General features: G+C 34.0%; 1 protein-coding gene across 1 annotated transcript in view; it reads left to right on the top strand.

Moving 5' to 3' along the window:
* Positions 1-340: 340 nt before the first annotated feature.
* ZSWIM2 (zinc finger SWIM-type containing 2) overlaps positions 341-20,592 on the top strand; it is a 31,874-nt gene continuing 11,622 nt past the window's right edge. The window contains exons 1-6 of the mRNA XM_019754496.2: positions 341-935; positions 2,347-2,423; positions 3,897-3,937; positions 10,758-10,968; positions 11,980-12,231; positions 13,596-13,680. Of these exons, the coding sequence (XP_019610055.2) occupies positions 771-935; positions 2,347-2,423; positions 3,897-3,937; positions 10,758-10,968; positions 11,980-12,231; positions 13,596-13,680 (831 nt within the window). The 5' untranslated portion in view covers positions 341-770. The remainder of the gene's footprint in view (positions 936-2,346; positions 2,424-3,896; positions 3,938-10,757; positions 10,969-11,979; positions 12,232-13,595; positions 13,681-20,592) is intronic.

Genomic DNA, 20,592 nt, shown 5'->3' with positions numbered 1-20,592 from the left:
CCCCCTAGAATGTAGTAATGAAGCTCACAGGCAATTTGAAGTATTGGGACAACGTTGATTACCTAGAAAATCGTGTTCCTTAAATAGGAATTAGTAAATTCAGAGGGCATAGAGTCAATGGATTCTGCACCCCGCCAACACCCAAGCACGCGATTTAGAGATGGTCCCCTCGCTTTAAGATACACACACACACACACACACACACACACACACACACACACACACACACACACGCTCCTATCTAAGGATCTTGCATCTTCGATCTTCCCCCAGCTCAGATTACGCACATAGTGAGCAATCGGGAAATATTTGTGGACTATTGTTGAACATCAACAATCACTCTGGGCTTTCTCATAATGAATAAACAGGATGCTTTGAACATCCAGAGCTTAAACTGTAACCGGGTTGTACGACTGTCCTAACACACACAGAGAATTCACCAGCCCTGCCTGCAAGGAACCAGCAGAAGGGACGGGAGAGATGTGACAGCTATGCCTTCCACCACCGGCTTTTAAAGCAGCCACCTGGTTATTAGAAACACTCCTCTGTTAGGAGCATCGCTTCAGGCAGGAGTGGAGGCGGAGGCGAGTGAGCCGCGGCATCCACACCCGCCCTCACCTGTGTGGCCAGCCCTGACTCCGCGCACAGCACGGGGGACATCGCAGTGCTCAGCCACCGATGACAACCGGCGGGCATGCGGTTGTCATAGAGACCGGCGGGTGGCTCGGAGGGCCTCGTCCAGGGGCCGCCTTTGCCCACACCCAGACAGGATGCTTCGCCAAGGCTATAAGACCTCTGAAAGGCGAAGACACTTGAGCGACCGCCTCAGCTGTCAACAAGACCAGGCGCTGAGCAGCAGCATCTACCTCCTAAGAGAGATGGGCCCCACTGGCTTCCTGCTGAGGGAAGAGGAGCCGGAAAACAGGGATTTCCGAGTAACTATCGCCTGGGCTCCAGCCTGGCCCACTGCCCGCCGGGTCCCCCACCCTGTATCTAGCCCCCCTGGCAAGTCCTGCGGCTACTCGCTGCTGCACCCTATCCGCGAGTGTCCCAGACGCTAAGGATGTGCAAATTGCAGAGGGAAATAGCATTTGTTAGAAAAGTTTCATTATTGGAGGGTAGGACTCCAAATTGCTTCCAACCCTTGTTAAAATGATGACCCTTTGATATTTAGGTTTGAAATAGTGAAACGCTTTATATGAATATACGGTTTGCATTACGTGCGTTCTTGTTTCCGTTGTTAGCAGTCACCAGCCCTGTAACTGAAACGAAATGAAAATTCTACAATGAGTTTAGATACCGGATATATTGGCTCAATATATAAAATCGGGTTTTCTTTACTTTTTATTCACTCACACTAGTAACAAGACTTTTTTTAAAAAAAATGTATCGTTTAAATGGTGTTGTCTTGGAAAGGTCTTTATATATATAATATATATATAATATATATAATATATATAATATATATATTATATATAAATTAATTAATATAAATTAATATAAGACCTGGTCTTATAGTAAAACAAGACTGGATCTTTAATATAATATAGTATAAAGCTGGGTCTTATATTAATTTTTGCTCCAAAAGGCACATTACAGCTGATTCTCTGGCTAGGTCTTATTTTCGGGAAAACACAGCATACATATATATGTGTGTGTGTGTGTGTATATATATATATATATATATATATATATATATATATATATAATACGTATATATATTTTGGTCAAAGACCACAGACACTTTATTTATATTCATACATCCTACTCTCACCACTCAAAAATCAGCCATCCCACTACTTCCCAGAAGTTGACTTGGAAAATTTTAATTTAGTGTCATGCATTTTAAATATTGAATACAGATTACTAACCTGTGCTTATTTAAGACATCCTCTTTTTACTCTGTTGCTTACAACACTTAACTGCATTTAATAAATAGTTTTAACCAGTATACACTTGGTAAATAAAATTAGTCTTCTTGAATAAAGTTAAATAAACTCACCAATTCAAGTGCACGAAACAAACAAAATTCCAAGATGAGCTACCCCACTAAAAGTCTTTAGCTTCACTGCAAGGTAAAATTTCCTTTTAGTAACAAATTTACAGGTTTTTTTAAGCTTTTAAAAATTAGACTTCTTTTTACTTGCCTGAGTTGCAAGTTGTTGACTAAGGCAGATTATGAAAGTGAAAAAATTAGATGTGTCAAGAATTAAGATATCCCAGTAGCTTATATTCAACCTTTTGAAGTCACCTAAACCAAATTATCTCTTGAAATTTCTTTTAATGTATTAATTTAGTTTTAAAATGGAGGTGTGTTTTTTTTAAGTATACGTTTTTCTTTGAAAGGTTTTTCTAGGAAATCCTCATGTTTGTAACTGTTCCACGTCTCAAAAAGGAGGAGAACTTTGTAAGCATATATGCTGGTAAGTGACTTTGTAATGAAGATGCTTCCACAAAGAAACATCTGGGTATATCATGTTTTGCTTTTTTCATGGTTTGAGTACTGCAAGATATAAGAAATTTGGTGTTGCGAAAATATCAAGGTAAAATGGTCATACCTTATCAATATACTTTTGGGTATTTTATTTCATTCCAAAAATTACGATTTAAGTTGAGAAACATACTATGACCTTTACATGTTTTGAATGATAATGTTTTTAGTAAGAAAAAAATATTTTTAGATTCTCCTTATGTACAGATGTGAAATCTAACTGCAACACAGGCGAAAAAACCTCCTGATTCACATCATTGGTAACTATGTTGTTCATTATATATATTTTCAATTTGTTTTCCTTTACAATTGTTTGACTATGAGTCTTTCAAAATAGAAGTAGGACTTTACTGAAGATTGCTTTTGTTAAATCTGAAAGTTTTACTCTGGTGTCAGAAACTATTTGTAAGGGAATCCCGTTTAGTTTAATTCAATTCACTTTATTTACCTACCATACTTATACCAACATATAATTAATTACATTATAAAAAATTGTACTTGATATTTGAGAGGAAAATATCAAACAAAAAATTAAGAGTATGTATCTCATATTTATAATGCTTTCTTTACAAGTTAAAAACAGTGTATATCTGTTATTTCTAATGATATTATTTACCAAGTTTTTTGGATCAGTTTTTATTGAGCATCTCCAACATAAGTTATTTGCTCCAGTTAGTATAAAGATATAAAATACAGTCCTTCCAAAACTTGCAATTTTGTTTTATTATACTTAGAATAGTTTTTTTTTTTCTATTTTTATTTTACGCCAGCTTCCTTAGGGCAAGGACATGTTCTGATTTTTATGTAATGTAACTCTTATTGTGTATTAACCATAAACTAGATGGAAATATAATCCAAGTATTTAATATACTAAAGTATACTTAATATATTTAGTAAGAATTTAATGTATATTTTTCCACTTTTAAAAAAACAGCCACATTCCATTTTAATTGGTGATTTTTAAAAATATTTTTATGTCATACATTAAAGTGGTACATATAGGAAAGCAATCATTTAGTACTCTATCCAGGAAATTACTCCATTTCCAGGAGTAAGAAGCTTCCAGGGAAGCTAAAGGAAGTACAATGAATACCTAAATTCCCTCACTAACCTCTCTCTGTGACAACTTTATGTCATAAAGAAATGTATGTACTCTCTCTAGCAAATCTCTTTACTGCAAATATGTTTTGTTTCCATTTATCATACTGTTTTTTCACATATGCTTATTTTAAAGCATAAATTAACTATTATAACAGAAAACTGATGAGAGTTTTAAGTTTATCCTTACACATTCAGCACTATAAATTCTATAATGCCATTCCTATTCTAAAACTAAAATGAAATAATATCTTTTGAGGTTATGTCAAAAATAAATGTTTTACTTGGTTTTTCTACTTGTGAATAGGGTATTGTTGAAAAAATTCAAGCTTCCAAGGAATCATGAATGTAAGTTGTATGCTTTATTTTGTTTTGATTTTTACTAATATGAAATTAACAAATTTAATAATCTTTATTTAGACATATCCCAAATTTAGGCAGTTATTTTTCTAGACAAACTGACAACTATCTATAGCCCAGTTTGTTACACTTAAGACAATTGGAACATTTTTCTTCCTATTTAATTTAAAAAAAAAGTAACTTTTTATGCCATTTTCAAATTCAAAGGCACTTAATTTAAAAAGGATGAAACAATGGCCAATTATTTGGTAGAAAACATTTCCCTCATATGTTCTATGCAGAGTCACAGTAGTTTCTATATCTAAATTATTGTAATTGTGAGAAAAATAACAAATGTAATTTTTTAGATCCCAGAAATAGTTGACATGACACATAATTTCATTTAAAAATGTTTACTGTCTGAAATTTTTACGCAAATATATATATATATATATATATATATATATATATGTATATTTTTTTTAGAGTAAAATAGCTTTAAGGTCAGTACTAAAATTGAGTGTAAAGTCAGGCATAGAGTTGCAAAACTTTAAACTCTAGAGTTCTCTAAAATAGAGAAAGAAAAATAATTTGTATTATAGCTCATTTAGATTTGTACATTTTATAATAAAGGTACTTCATAATGGAAATGTTCCCTGCAGTCAAAGAGTCATTTGACCTATACTAGACCCATCTAAGAACTGCAACAGCATTTTACAATTTATTAGTAAATGTTCATAGTATTCATAAAAAATTCAAGTGACACTCAGTTTTCAATTTTTTTTTTAATTCAAAGAGTATTGGTTGTTTAGGCAAGTTCATTTCCCCCCAACTATTATATATAAGTACAATCACAGTAGACATTTAAAATTATCCTAGATAATTAACATTTGTGTTTCACGGGAATTTTTCTGTTTTACTATTCTCTCACTCTACATTCTCTTAGAAATGTCTCTCATTTTTTTTATGTCTCCAGCTGTTACCTCTATACCAGTGATTTCTAAATCTTATCAACAGACCAGTATTTCCAGCTACCTTCTGGGCTGTTCAATTTTGGAGGTCCCACAGGCATATTAAATATTAAATTTCCACCATATGTGCTCCCCTCTTGTATTCCCTACCTCACATATTGGTTTTCTTTTTCTTTAGTCTCCAAAGCTAGAAGCCTTGGAATTCTCCTTGATTTTTCCTCTCCCATCTTCTTTCATATATTCATAAACAAATCCTTTTTATGCTGACATTCTACCTGCTTCTCAGTAGTGTTCTTTTCTCTCCATCCTCATTCTTACCCCTGTTCAACCTTCATCAGCCCTTATTACTATTCTCTTTGGCCTCCTTCTTTTCAGCATTGGCACTTTGTTGCTTCCCCCTTCACAATGTAGACAAAAGTTTCATTCTGAAATATCACTCACTCTCTACCTCAACTTCTCTCCGGGTCCCTTCATACATAATTATCAGGTTGTATAATTTCATCCATATTTGTTTTCTTTTCTGTTTCTCCATTTTATCTACCTGATGTTAAATGTTCATGTCCTCCCCAAAGTCTTAGTTCTTCTCTACACTATTTTCCATATCACTTCCACAAGCATCTATACTAGGGCCATCCAAGAGAAATATAACATGAGCTGTAGGTGTAATTTTTCTAGTAACCATATTATAAAAAGTAAAAAGATATGGGGAATTAAATTTTAATATTCGAATTTAACCCAGTACATCAAAATATTATGTCAACATGTAATCAATATAAACCTTATGAGACATTTTATTTTCATACTCTTCAAAACCTAGTATGTGTTTTATGTTTACAGCTCATTAACTCAGACACTATTTTTTCATTGGAAATACTTGATCTGCATTTACCCTATTTCCCCAAAAATAAGATCTAGCTGGACAATCAGCTCTAATGCGTCTTTTGGAGCAAAAATTAATATAAGACACGGTCTTATATTATGTAAGACCCAGTATTTCATATTATATTATATTGTATTTTATTATATTATATTATATATTATATTACATTATATTATGTAAGACCTGATCTTATATTATAGTAAAATAAGACTGGGTCTTATTGTTGCTCCAAAAGACACATTACAGCTGATTGTCCTGCTAGGTCTTATTTTCGGGGAAACATGGTAGACTTCATAAAGTACTCAGTTAAAAACTAGATTCATAATACCAAAATTGCTACAAACTTATACATTTTTTAATAACTATATATTATCAGTTTTCCATTTAAATAAAAATGAAACAATATTAAAAATTCAGTTTTGGGCCAGCCCGGTGGCTCAGGCGGTTGGAGCTCCCTGCTCCTAACTCCAAACAAAGGCTGCTGGTTCGATTCCCACATGGGCCAGTGGGCTCTCAATCACAAGGTTGCCGGTTCAACTCCTTGAATCCCCTAAGGGATGGTGGGCAACGCCCCCTGCAACTAAGATTGAACATGGCATCTTGAGCTGAGCTGCCGCTGAGCTCCCAGATGGCTCAGTTGGTTGGAGCGTGTCCTCTCAACCACAAGGTCGCGGGTTCAACTCCTGCAAGGGATGGTGGGCTGCGCCCCCTGCAACTATCAATGGCAACTGGACCTGGAGCTGAGCTGTGCCCTCGCCCTCCACAACTAAGACTGAAAGGACAACTTGACTTGGACAAAAAAAAAAAAAGTCCTGGAAGTACACACTGTACCCCAATAAAGTCCAGTTCCCCTTCCCCAATAAAATCTTTAAAAAAAAAAAAATCCCAGCTGGCTTATTTGCAGAAATTAAGCTGATGATAAAGTTCATATGGAAATTCAAGGAACCAAGAATAGCCAAAACAATCTTGAAAAAAAAAAAAATTCAGTTTTCAGTCATAGTAGCCTCATTTCAAGTGCTCGTTACCACATATGACTAATGGTCCATATTGGACAGTGCAGCTTTACCCAATTATTCAACAAATATTTATTATACTGCATATTAGGAGCTCTGCTAGGTGCTTTTTATAGATTGAATCATATGAATTGCTAATATTGGGTTTTTTTTCATCTATAAAAATAGCAATTTCATATGAATGAATCTAATTATATTGTATTATTATTTATGTTATACTTCTTGAAGGCAGAAACCATGTCTTATTCATTTTATAAATATCAGTGTGCTGTAGGGAATTTTTAAAATGTCTAAAATTAATCTTATATATGAATTTTGAAGATTTATACTTCTTACTAAAATAAAAGATTTTTCATATCTCCTATATTTAAAAGAACTATTAACTAGTCAACATTCAGAAAATAAATATTCAAAGAAAATAGAAATCTTAGTGTTTTGAATTTACTATTTAAGTGAAAGCTAGAACAAACAATGAAAATTAAAGTAATTCAAAGCAAGCTATAAACAATTATTCATCAGGATTATGTAAAATATATATATATATATATGGAGGAGATGGTTACTAGTAATGAAGGAGTGTTTTGAACGTCATTCATAGATTATTTTCTAAAACAAATCTAGAACAATCATTTGCACCCTAGTGTTGCATATTAGAAACCTCAGACTCTTTTATTTTTGAAGCCCTACAAAGATAATTACATAGGAATTTTATATCAGTTTTTGAATGCTGAATATTCTTTCCCATCACCCGACAAATATTTCCCAGCAAAACCTAGATTTATCACCTAATAGTTTCTTCTAAATGGCTGATAAATGTCATCTGTCTCTTTTTAAAATTAAAAATTTATGAATAAAATAAAAGCCTTATTAATGGAAAGTTTTTAAAATCCTCACTACAAATACACAATAAAGATTTATTTTCTATTTTCCTTTTTTACTTTGTATTTATGTATACCTAATAGTCTGTGGGAATAGTCAGTGTTCTGCTCTTATCACACTCTGTTACTTTATGTTTTCAATGCTATGTAATTTCTATAATTAAAGTCTTTAATAACTATATTCCACTCAATATGTATAATTTATTTAACATTCTCCTATTATTAGGCATTTAACTTATTTCTGACTTCTTGTTATATTCTTTGTACCTGAAGTTTTTCCTTTTTTCAATTATTTGTTTAACTAACATCTTATTAATTGGATCTTGGAGTAAAAGTATTGATTTTTTTAATAGACATATAATTGACATATTACATTATATTAACTTTGGGTGTACAATCTAATTATTCAATATTTGTACATACTGCAAAACAATTACAATAAGTCTAGTTAATATCCACTACTACACATAGTTTTTTTTCTTGTGATGACAATTTTTAAGATCTACTCTCTTAGCAATTTTCAAATATACAGTACAATATTAACAACAGTTACCATGCTGTACATCACATCCCCATGTCTTATTTATTTTATAATTGGTAGTTTGTACGTTGTTACCACTGTCACACATTTAGCTCACCCACCAGCCACAGCCTTTGACACTACCAATCTGTTCTCTGTATCTGTAAGTTTGGGGTGTTTTTCTTAAGTATTAATATTTTTATGTCTGCCACTCATATATATTGCCAAATTGGTCTTCAAAATACTTTTACTGATTTACAATTTCTGCAATATATCAATTTTCTGCCATTTTTGTTTGTTTCTTGTATTCATGTTTTAGGCACATTTAACTATGTTACTTAAGCATATTATGAAAGATGTGAACAAAAAATATTTCAGTCTCCAAAGAAAATAATTAAAGATACGTGGAAATATTTTGAAACAGTAATGCTATTTCGATAATATTAGAAAAAAAGACTAAGTCACACAAAGTGGGGGAAAAAATACCATATCTGAGGTTCATAGTAATCTATTCATACCTAGTAAATTAAATAAGAAAATGGTTTCCATTCTCCCATACATCTAACATACCCTTAGATGATCTAGAGCGCCTTGAAATAACTTTTTTAAATACAAAAAAATACAAATAAAAGATAACATTCTATTTATTTATTATTGCTTATTCATTAGGCTTTATTCCATGTCTGTGCCTCATTCTTATTTTTAACTTATTTTTTTTATATTAATGAAATTGAATGTCTTCCCTTGCCTTTTTCACTATTTGTATTTTATGTGTGAATTGTGTGAACTTTGGCTATTTATTTATTGAGATAAAACTACACAGTTTTCCTAAATATAGGGATTACCCCTCTTTGCATATTTTTCCTAAAGTTATAATTCTTTTTTATATGGCTTTATTAAATTTTATTACACATATTGATATTTGAGTTGTTAAATCTGACCAATTTTACCTTTTGTGTATATTGTTTCAATGCTTCTTCCGTAGTATTGATAGTCTTTTGGAAGTTCTGTTCTAGTTTTTCTATTTTATTTTTAATCTTCATTATGTCATCCATGTATAGTTGTGTTGATTTAAGTTGGAAGTTGGTATTTGGTTTGAATTAATCAAAATTTCTACATATTGCTACCCAGTTATCTCAATAACAGTTATGTAATAGTGCTTCTTTTATCCTTGTTTCATAATGGCTGTTGTTTCGTAATGGCAATTATTTAGAGAGTTCTGTAATTTGTTTTTTTGTAATATACTGTGTTATCTAAAAAGGATAGCTGCCTTTTTCTTCTCTATAAAAGAATTTCTTTCATAGTCTCATACATTAATTTTTCCAAATTAATTTCAGAAGAGTTTGTTTTTCCCTTTTGTTCTCCAATTCATGTTATACCACATAGAACAGTGTATGGCCAGCTTCTTTTATGAACTATCATGATTCAGTATTCCCTCCTTCTTAGAGAATATTTGTTCCCAAAAGCACAATCTTTTGTTCTTCATTTTCCTCCCCATTTCTTTTAGGAAAGAGATATTGCTGTGTCTCTGTGACAAATACCCTCATCCTCCAAAGTAGTGGTTAATTAAAGGATGATACCTTCCTGCATTTCATCTACCACCCCACCTCGATGAGGAACAAAGATTTTTGTATTGAAATTTAACTGATGTTTTCAGTATTTTTAGTGTTTAATTAAGAGTTTCCAGGAAATGGAGTTTTTCATTATCTTGCAAATAATTTTTTAACCTACATGTATTAAAGAATATGTAAAATGAATATCAGAACTCAAGAGGATTAAGAGCAGCTGGCATTTAAATTATGGCATGTTAAGGAGAGGGAAGGGGAAAGAAACATAGGGATGGGCCAGGGAATAAAAGAATCTAGGATGCCCTGATGAAAACTATATGCACTTAGAATCTATTTCTTATCAGGACAGCAGGTTGGAGGAAATTCAGAATTTAAAGAATGTACATCTCAAGGGTACAGGCAATACAATTCCTAATAGATTATCCTGAGAAATATTTACCAAATCTGTGAAGGATGTAGCTACCGAGACACTCTGATAGAGACATAAAACTGAGACAGGAAAACAGGCACAATTGAGTCTTGCTTTCCTATTATTTATTCATCTAACAAATACTAATTACATTAATTACTCAAATACCCCTGCTTTCCCTTTATGTGTTTGTGCTCCGTTTCTTTTAACATTCCTGAGTGCTGATCCTGCTGTCCTTATAAGTGAGCAGATTCAAATTGTAAGACATAATTGTAACACCAACCCAAGGATGAACACTATCATAAAATTAATCCAAAACTTTACTTGCACTGACTCTTTTTAGTTAAGAGAGAGAGAGAGAGAGAGAGAGAGAGAGAGAGAGAGAGAGAGAGAACTTCTATTCTTTTTATAAATGACTCTTTTGTGATCATTTGACTCTGAAAGGAATACAAAAAAGTGTCAAAGGTCAGCATAATAATTTAACCAAAACTATCTTTCTGACATTTGAAATAAAATGTCAGCACAAGTTGTTAAATTTTTGTATCTTTAATTTTGTCACTGAATTTTAATATTTTGGGATTTTTCACTAGCTGCTTTGCAGTTAGGTCTCGTGGAAGGAGAAATCAGTGACTTACTTCGGGGGATTCATCGAGTTCAAACTCCCCAAAAAGGAACAAATGATGAAAATACACATATTGAAGCAGATGGGTACATTAAACAGAAGGAAATTGGTTCAGATGATATCTGCTCTATTTGTCAAGAAGTACTTTTAGAGAAAAAGCTTCCCGTCACCTTTTGCAGGTGATTCTTCACCAAAAAAAATTAATTTAGTATGTTTGTAATTGATTATATTATGAGACATGTTGATAGAGAAACAATATATATATTTAAACAATTATGCTCAATTGACTTTCTTTTGTTTCCTTATATGTTGTGAGAGGTCCTATTCTTACTCTATTCCTGGGCTATGTTTTTAAAGGATGAAAATTAAAACATAAGTCCACTTTATTTCCCTTTTTACTTCAAGTTATTAAAGTAGAATAATTGTCGCATTTTTGTTTTAACACATGAATAAATGCCATGGTTTAGAGTAATTTCAGAGTTTTCTGAAAGTAAAGATTATTTTACTTTAAAATGATAAAAATTCTTTTCAGTTTTTCAAAACTATTTTTAAACCTAAATAATTCAAAATTTTACAGAAATATTTATTGAGAGTGTCAGTCAACTTTTCTTCAAGGCACTATAAAGTTGCACTTGAAAAATTTGGGCAACCGTTTGCCATTGAACTTTTTCATTCTTCTTTTCTCTCCTGATCATTTGCCAACATTTTCATCCACATTGTAGTTTTCTCATGTGGTTGCTTTTATTGTGTATTTTAAAATTATTAACTATTTCCTAAAATATTATTTCTTTCAGCAGATATTGAGTACTACCATATATTGTGTGATTTCTAGAAAAAAAGATGACACTCCTGCTCTCAGTGATGCTTTCTATTTAAATAATTATAATTTTCTTTTTTGTTAAGACTACATGCATCCTCATTTTACAAATGAAAAATACTTTAATGATGTAAAATCTTTCACCACCATTTCATTGGAATGGGAGGGAATTTGTTTGGAATTCCGATGTCCTAAATTAAAGATGATAGATAAGACAGATAAGGTATGTGCTTGTGTATGTAATCAAGCTATATTTGGAAAATCTGAATCTATTTCTATGGGAAATAAATATGGAGGCAAAGAAAATTTTATTTATATAAATATATATAACTTTGTGTATACAAATGATAACCTTGAATTTTATTTCTAACAGGTTTGGCTGTGGCAATAATGTACATATAAAATGCATGAAGATCTTAGCTAATTATCAGGACAAGGCATCAAACACTTCCATGTTGAAATGTCCTCTGTGTAGGAAAGAGTTTGCACCATTAAAGCTTATTTTAGAGGAATTCAAAAACTCTAGCAAACTTGTGGCTGCAGCTGAGAAACAGCGACTAGACAAACACCTTGGAATTCCCTGTAATAACTGTAAACAATTTCCAATTGAGGGGAAGTGTTATAAGTGAGTACCATCAGTAAAGTGATGAACACATATTCTAACTTTTCTTTTTACCTTGGGGAAACTATGAACATTGGAGTACCAGTCATCTAGTCTGCCTTCTTCCTCTCATTCTTTATATAATAGTGTGTTTGCCTTAATTGACGGCCACTTATTTAGGACTCACAGGTTGATGATCTCTGTCAGCCCACTACCTCAGAACTGCCATTGTTTTATTTTCTTCACTTACACAAGAATATTGGCTTTGCACTCTAGCCTAGATTGAGTCTGAAGTAGCATCCTGTCCTGGAAGCCCTGGACAAATATGACCACACCCTTGTGCCTAGACCCTGTAGGCTTCATGTCACAGGGGAATTAAGATTGTAAATGCAAATAAGATTGCTAATCATCTAACCTTGAAATAAAGATATTATCCTGGATTACCTGGGACCAGTGTAATCTTGGGATTCCAAGCGTTCTTCAAAGTAGAAGAGAGAAACAGAAGAATCAGAGAAAAGTGACTATGAAAGAAAGGCACAGAGAGATGCTGTTTGCTTGCTTTGCAGATGGAGGAAAGGATCAGAAGCTAAGCTAAGGAAGGTGGACAACCTCTAGACAATGGAAAAGCACAAGGAAAGAGATCTCCTCTAGGGTGTTTAAGAAGAAATGAAATCTTGCAAATCCCTTGATTTTAGCCCATTGAGACCCATGTCAGATTTCTATCTTACAAAACAATGTGATAATAGGCATTGTTTAAGCTGCTAAATTTGTTCTCACTTGTGACAATAGCAATAGGTAACTAATACAAGACGAGACTTAAGATAGACCTTGTCATATCTGCATAGTTCCCAAGAAAATTTGGCCAGATTTTTCATCAAAAACCATCAAAGTAGGGCCGGCCCCGTGGCTCAGCTGGTTGGAGCATGAGGCTCCTAACGCCAAGGTCAGTGGTTTGATTCCCACATGTGCTAGCGAGCGCACCTTCTACAGCTAAGATTGTGAACAACAGCTCTCCCTGGAGCTGGGCTGCCATGAGCAGCCAGAGGTTGGCGTGAGCTGTCATGTGCTGCTGTGGGCTATCGTGTGCTGCCATGAGTGGCTGGTGGCCAGCATGAGTGGCCAGTAGCCAGCATGACCTGCCAGCAGCCAGGGAGAGCTGCCATGAGCTGCTGTGAATGGCTGACCGACAACCAGAGACTGACTGCCTCAGCCAGGGGGAGAGCAAGGCTCATAATACCAGCCTGGGCCAGGGAGTTGTGTCCTACACAATTAGACTGAGAAACAACAGCTTGAACAGTAGTGGGGGAAGGAGTGTAGGAAAGGGGGGAAAAACATCAAAGTAATTGGATTTTTTTTTCCTTATATGTTTTGTTGTTTTGCATTTTTAGGTGTACACAATGTATAGAATATCACTTATGCCAGGAATGTTTTGATAACTGCTGCCATCTTTCTCACCCATTTACTTTTCGTGAGGTACAGTATCCATCTTGAATTTCATATAGTGTTCATATTTGTCCTGTTGTAAACTTAAGTAAAAATAAATCTGAGAATAATAAGAATAGGTAACACTCTGGAATACAGTTAATTGAGTTTCAATAAAAACCAAAGACTAATTTTTGGAAACTCTTTTTCATAGGGATGTACAAGACAATCATTTCTTACATAGATAATTTATAAAATCCAACACAAAAACAAACATCTGATAACATTACACATAAATCTTAAGAACAGCCATCAAATTTGAAAATTTGTTTAAAAAACAGATCTCAACATTACAAACTGACTTACCACAATTTTATCTTATTGATATGCAGCCTATTCATTTTAACCCCCTAATTACCATGATTTGCAAAGTAACCTTTACTTTTTGCCTATTACAGAAGAGCTCCCACCTGTAGGTGATTTCAGTCGTAGTGGGCCTCTTCGTCTTGCCTGTCTGCTGTGCAGGGAGTCCTTTGTGGAGTTTTTGTTGTTCGATTCTTTGTAAATTCCAGGGGAGCTTTACAGAGGCTCACCTCACTCCGCCATTTTTCCGGAACTCCTCGATTTTTTTAATAGACATATAATTGACATATTACATTATATTAACTTTGGGTGTACAATCTAATTATTCAATATTTGTACATACTGCAAAACAATTACAATAAGTCTAGTTAATATCCACTACTACACATAGTTTTTTTTCTTGTGATGACAATTTTTAAGATCTACTCTCTTAGCAATTTTCAAATATACAGTACAATATTAACAACAGTTACCATGCTGTACATCACATCCCCATGACTCTCTGATGATTAGTGATGTTGAGCATTTTTCATATGTCTATTTATTTGTATGTCTGCCACTCTTATATATGGAGAAATTGGTCTTCAAAATACTTTTACTGATTTACAAGTTCTGCAATATATCCATTTTCTGCAATTGTTGTTTGTTTTTTGTTTTCATGTTTTAGGCACATTGAACTATGTTCCTTGTATATTCTGGATGTCTCCAAAGAAAATAATTAAAGATACATGGAAATATTTTGAAACAGTAATGCTATTTCGATAATATTAGAAAAAAAGACTAAGTCACACAAAGTGGGGGAAAAAATACCATATCTGAGGTTCATATTAATCTATTCATACCTAGTAAAATACAAAAAAATACAAATAAAAGATAACATTCTATTTATTTATTATTGCTTATTCATTAGGCTTTATTCCATGTCTGTGCCTCATTCTTATTTTTAACTTATTTTTTTTATATTAATGAAATTGAATGTCTTCCCTTGCCGTGAATTGTGTGAACTTTGGCTATTTATTTATTGAGATAAAACTACACAGTTTTCCTAAATATAGGGATTACCCCTCTTTGCATATTTTTCCTAAAGTTATAATTCTTTTTTATATGGCTTTATTAAATTTTATTACACATATTGATATTTGAGTTGTTAAATCTGACCAATTTTACCTTTTGTGTATATTGTTTCAATGCTTCTTCCGTAGTATTGATAGTCTTTTGGAAGTTCTATTCTAGTTTTTCTATTTTATTTTTAATCTTCATTATGTCATCCATGTATAGTTGTGTTGATTTAAGTTGGAAGTTGGTATTTGGTTTGAATTAATCAAAATTTCTACATATTGCTACCCAGTTATCTCAATAACAGTTATGTAATAGTGCTTCTTTTATCCTTGTTTCATAATGGCTGTTGTTTCGTAATGGCAATTATTTAGGGAGTTCTGTAATTTGTTTTTTTGTAATATACTGTGTTATCTAAAAAGGATAGCTGCCTTTTTCTTCTCTATAAAAGAATTTCTTTCATAGTCTCATACATTAATTTTTCCAAATTAATTTCAGAAGAGTTTGTTTTTCCCTTTTGTTCTCCAATTCATGTTATACCACATAGAACAGTGTATGGCCAGCTTCTTTTATGAACTATCATGATTCAGTATTCCCTCCTTCTTAGAGAATATTTGTTCCCAAAAGCACAATCTTTTGTTCTTCATTTTCCTCCCCATTTCTTTTAGGAAAGAGATATTGCTGTGTCTCTGTGACAAATACCCTCATCCTCCAAAGTAGTGGTTAATTAAAGGATGATACCTTCCTGCATTTCATCTACCACCCCACCTCGATGAGGAACAAAGATTTTTGTATTGAAATTTCATAGGGATGGGCCAGGGAATAAAAGAATCTAGGATGCCCTGATGAAAACTATATGCACTTAGAATCTATTTCTTATCAGGACAGCAGGTTGGAGGAAATTCAGAATTTAAAGAATGTACATCTCAAGGGTACAGGCAATACAATTCCTAATAGATTATCCTGAGAAATATTTACCAAATCTGTGAAGGATGTAGCTACCGAGACACTCTGATAGAGACATAAAACTGAGACAGGAAAACAGGCACAATTGAGTCTTGCTTTCCTATTATTTATTCATCTAACAAATACTAATTACATTAATTACTCAAATACCCCTGCTTTCCCTTTATGTGTTTGTGCTCCGTTTCTTTTAACATTCCTGAGTGCTGATCCTGCTGTCCTTATAAGTGAGCAGATTCAAATTGTAAGACATAATTGTAACACCAACCCAAGGATGAACACTATCATAAAAATGCTGTTTTGATTATTGTGGCCCTGTAGTACAGGCCAAAGTCAGGAAGTGTGATACCTCCATTATAGTTCTTTTTCTTAAGATTGCTTTGGCTATTCGGGGTCTTTTGTGGTTCCAAACAAATCTGATGATTTTTGTTCTATTTCTTTAAAATATGCCATTGGGATTTTGATGGGGATTGCATTGAATCTGTATATTGCTTTGGGTAATATGGCCATTTTAACTATGTTGATTCTTCCAATCCATGAGCACGGAATGTCTTTCCATTTCTTTGTGTCTTCTTCAATTTCTTTCAGAAAAGTCTTATAGTTTTCAGCATATAGGTCTTTCACATCCTTGGTTAAGTTTATTCCTAGGTATTTTATTCTTTTTGATGCAATTGTAAAAGGAATTGTTTTTGTATTTCTTTTCTGAGATTTCATTGTTGGTATATAGGAAGGCAATGGACTTTTGTGCGTTGATTTTGTAGCCAGCAACTTTACTGTATTCGTTGATTGTTTCTAATAGCTTTTTGGTGGAGTCTTTAGGGTTTTCTATATATAGCATCATGTCATCTGCAGAGTGATAATTTAACTTCTTCATTCCCAATTTGGATGCCTTTGATTTCTTTCTCTTGCCTGATTGCTCTGGCAAGGACTTCCAACACGATGTTGAAAAGCAGAGGTGATAGGGGACATCCCTGTCGTGTTCCTGAACGTAGAGCAAAGGGCTTCAGTCTTTCTCCATTAATTATGAGATTAGCAGAGGGCTTGTCATATATGGCTTTTATTATGTTAAGGTATTTTCCTTCTATACCTATTTTATTAAGTGTTTTAATCATAAATGGATGTTGTATCTTGTCAAATGCTTTTCTGCATCAATTGATATAATCATATGATTTTTGTCCTTTATTTTGTTTATATGATGTATCACATTGATGGATTTGCGTATGTTGAACCATCCTTGTGCCCCGGGGATGAACCCCACTTGGTCGTGATGAATAATCTTTTTAATGCATTGTTGTATTCGATTTGCTAGAATTTTATTTAGGATTTTTGCATCGGTATTCATCAGAGATATTGGTCTGTAGTTTTCTTTTTTTGTGCTGTCTTTACCAGGTTTTGGTATCAGGGTAATGTTGGCCTCATAAAATGTGTTGGGGAGTACTGTTTCTTCTTCAATTTTTTGGAAGAGTTTGTGCAGAATTGGTATTAGATCCTCTTTGAAGGTTTGGTAGAATTCACTAGTGAAGCCATCTGGTCCCGGACTTTTGCTTTTGGGAAGGTTTTGGATGACTGATTCAATTTTGTTACTGGTGATCGGTCTGTTTAGATTTTCCAGTTCTTCATGGTTCAGCCTTGGAAGGCTATATGTTTCTAAGAACTTATCCATTTCTTCTAGGTTGTTGAATTTGGTGGCATATAGTCCTTCATAGTATTCTTGGATGATCCTTTGTATTTCTGTGGTGTCCGTGATAACTTCCCCTTTTACGTTTCTGATTTTGTTAATCAGTGTCTTCTCTCTTTTTATCTTAGTAAGTCTAGCCAAGGGTTTGTCAATTTTGTTAATCTTCTCAAAGAACCAGCTCTTTGTCACATTAATTTTTTCTATTGTCTTTCTGTTCTCTATTTCATTTATTTCTGCTCTAATTTTTGTTATTTCCTTTCTTCTGCTGACCTTGGGTTTTACCTGTTCTTCTTTTTCTAGTTCTTTAAGGTGTAACATGAGGTTATTTATTTGGGAATTTTCTTGTTTCTTGAGATAGGCCTGTAATGAGATAAATTTCCCTCTTAAAACTGCTTTCGCTGCATCCCAAAAATTTTGGTAGGATGTATTTTCATTGTCATTTGTTTCTATGTATCTTTTGATCTCTCCTCTAATTTCTTCTTTGACCCAGTCCTTCTTTAAAAGTATGTTGTTTAGTCTCCATGTATTTGTGTTTTTTCCCGCTTTCTTTTTACAGTTGATATCCAATTTCAAAGCCTTGTGATCAGAGAATATGCATGGTATGATTTCAATATCTTAAATTTGTTGAGACTGATTTTATGTCCCAATATATGGTCTATCCTTGAGAATGTTCCATGTACACTAGAAAAGAATGTGTAGTCTGATGTTTTAGGATGAAGTGCTCTATAAATGTCAATTATGTCCATTTCATCTAATGTGTCATTTAGGGCTACTATTTCGTTATTTATTTTCTGTTTGGATGATCTATCCATAGCTGTCAATGATGTATTTAAGTCCCCTAGTATAATTGTGTTTTGGTCAATTTCTCCCTTTAGTTCTGTTAGTAGTTGCTTGGTGTATTTCGGTGCTCCCTGACTGGGGGCATAAATATTGATGACTGTTATGTCTTCTTGTTTTACAGTCCCCTTCACCATTATGAAATGTCCATCTTTGTCTCTTGTTATCTTTTTCACCTTGAAGTCTGTTTCATCTGATATCATTATGGCTACACCTGATTTTCTCTGGGCACCATTTGCTTGGAGTGTCAATTTCCACCCTTTCACTTTGAGTCTATGCTTGTCCTTGTAGCTGAGATGTGTCTCTTGGAGACAGCATATGGTTGGGTTTAGTTTTTTGATCCAATCTGCTACTCTGTGCCTTTTTATTGGTGAGTTCAGTCCATTTACATTTAGGGTGATTATTGATATGTGAGAATTTCCTGTCATTCTATCTTTAGTTTTCTGGTAAGGCTGTGTCTCCATTGTTTCTTTGCCTTTTTGTTGTTGTCTATTATTTCTGTGTGGTGGTATTCTATGATGTTTCCCTCTGTTTCTTCTTTTATTTCAGTATATATTTCAGTTCTGGATTTTTTTTGAGTGGTTACCCTTAAGTTTATGTAAAAGTAAGTTTGATATTTAGAGTATTCCATTTTCTTCAGCACGCTTACTTTCTCCATTCCCATATCTCGGTTCAGGCCTTTATTCTCCCCCTTTTTGAGTTTTGGTTGCCACAAATTGTCCCTGTTGATGGTGGTCGAATAGCCTCCTTTAGTATTTCTTGTAGTGCAGGTCGTGTATTAGAAAATTCCCTCAGCTTCTGTATGTCTGGAAAGGTCTTTATTCCTCCTTCATATCTAAAGGATATCTTTGCTGGATATATTATTCTTGGCTCATGATTTCTCTCTTTCAATAGTTTGAATATTTGGTTCCACTCCTCCTGGCTTGTAGAGTTTCTGCTGAAAAATCTGATGATAATCTAATGGGCTTTCCTTTGTAAGTTACCGTCTTCTTTTCCCTGGCTGCCTTGAGGATTCTTTCTTTGTCGTTGATTTTAGACAGCTTCAGTACAATGTGCCTTGGAGAAGGCCTGTTGGGATTGAGGTAACTAGGTGTTCTATTTGCTTCTTGGATTCGAGGGTCCAGTTCTGTCCACAAATTTGGGAAGTTCTCATCGACAATTTGTTTGAATATATTCTCTGTTCCCTTCTCTCTTTCTTCTCCTTCTGGTATGCCCATTATTCTTATATTGCTCTTTCTGATGGAGTCAGAAAGTTCTTGTAGAGTTCTTTCATTTCTTTTAAGTCTCAAGTCTCTTTCTTCTTCTATCTGTGTCATTTCCAGGTTTCTATCTTCGATGTCACTGATTCTTTCCTCCATCTGGTCAACTCTACTACCTAAGCTGGTTATTTCATTCTTAATTTCTTCTATTGAGTTCTTAATCTCCAGAAATTCTATTTGGTTCTTTTTAAAATTTCAATCTCTTTCGTAAAATGCTCATACTGTTCTTTAATTGAGTTTCTGAGTTCATTTAACTGCCTATCTGTGTTTTCTTGTATCTCGTTGAGTTTTTTCAGAACTGTAGCCTTGAATTCTCTGTCATTTAAGTCACATATTTCTGTATCTTTAAGTGCCTTTTCTGGAGATTTTTCACTTTCTTTCTGAGCTATCTTGTTGCCTTGGTTACTCATGGCGATTACTGGTTTACTATTTCTCTTCCTAGACATCTACAGGAGTGACTTCTGCAACAAGTTGATAGGAAGAGGTCTTTCTTTGTTCAGCAGTTCTGTTTACTCCTGCAGGGAACCGCCCAGATAGGTGGGGCCAGGGGCGGGTGAGCTGTGAGAGGTGGCCCAGAGCAATGGCAGCGACCACCACCACAGCCTGTCCTGCTTCCACAGCTCTCTTCCCTTTGCCGGAACTAGTTGGGCTGTGGATTTGTGTTTGTGGGCCACAGTTCTCAAATATAGCAAATTTTCTGTTGTTTTGATCTGACACTGCTACTGTTTCGCTTCTAGCACCGGGCAGGTGGGGGCGGGCGAGCTCTGAGAGGGAGGGAGGCGGCTAGTCTCAGTGCCTAAGGCTCCG

The sequence above is a fragment of the Rhinolophus sinicus genome, linkage group LG01 (assembly GCF_036562045.2).
Source record: "Rhinolophus sinicus isolate RSC01 linkage group LG01, ASM3656204v1, whole genome shotgun sequence".
Taxonomy (NCBI): domain Eukaryota; kingdom Metazoa; phylum Chordata; class Mammalia; order Chiroptera; family Rhinolophidae; genus Rhinolophus; species Rhinolophus sinicus.
Note: the sequence above shows the minus strand (reverse complement) of the source record. Positions and strands in the feature narration are given on the sequence as shown.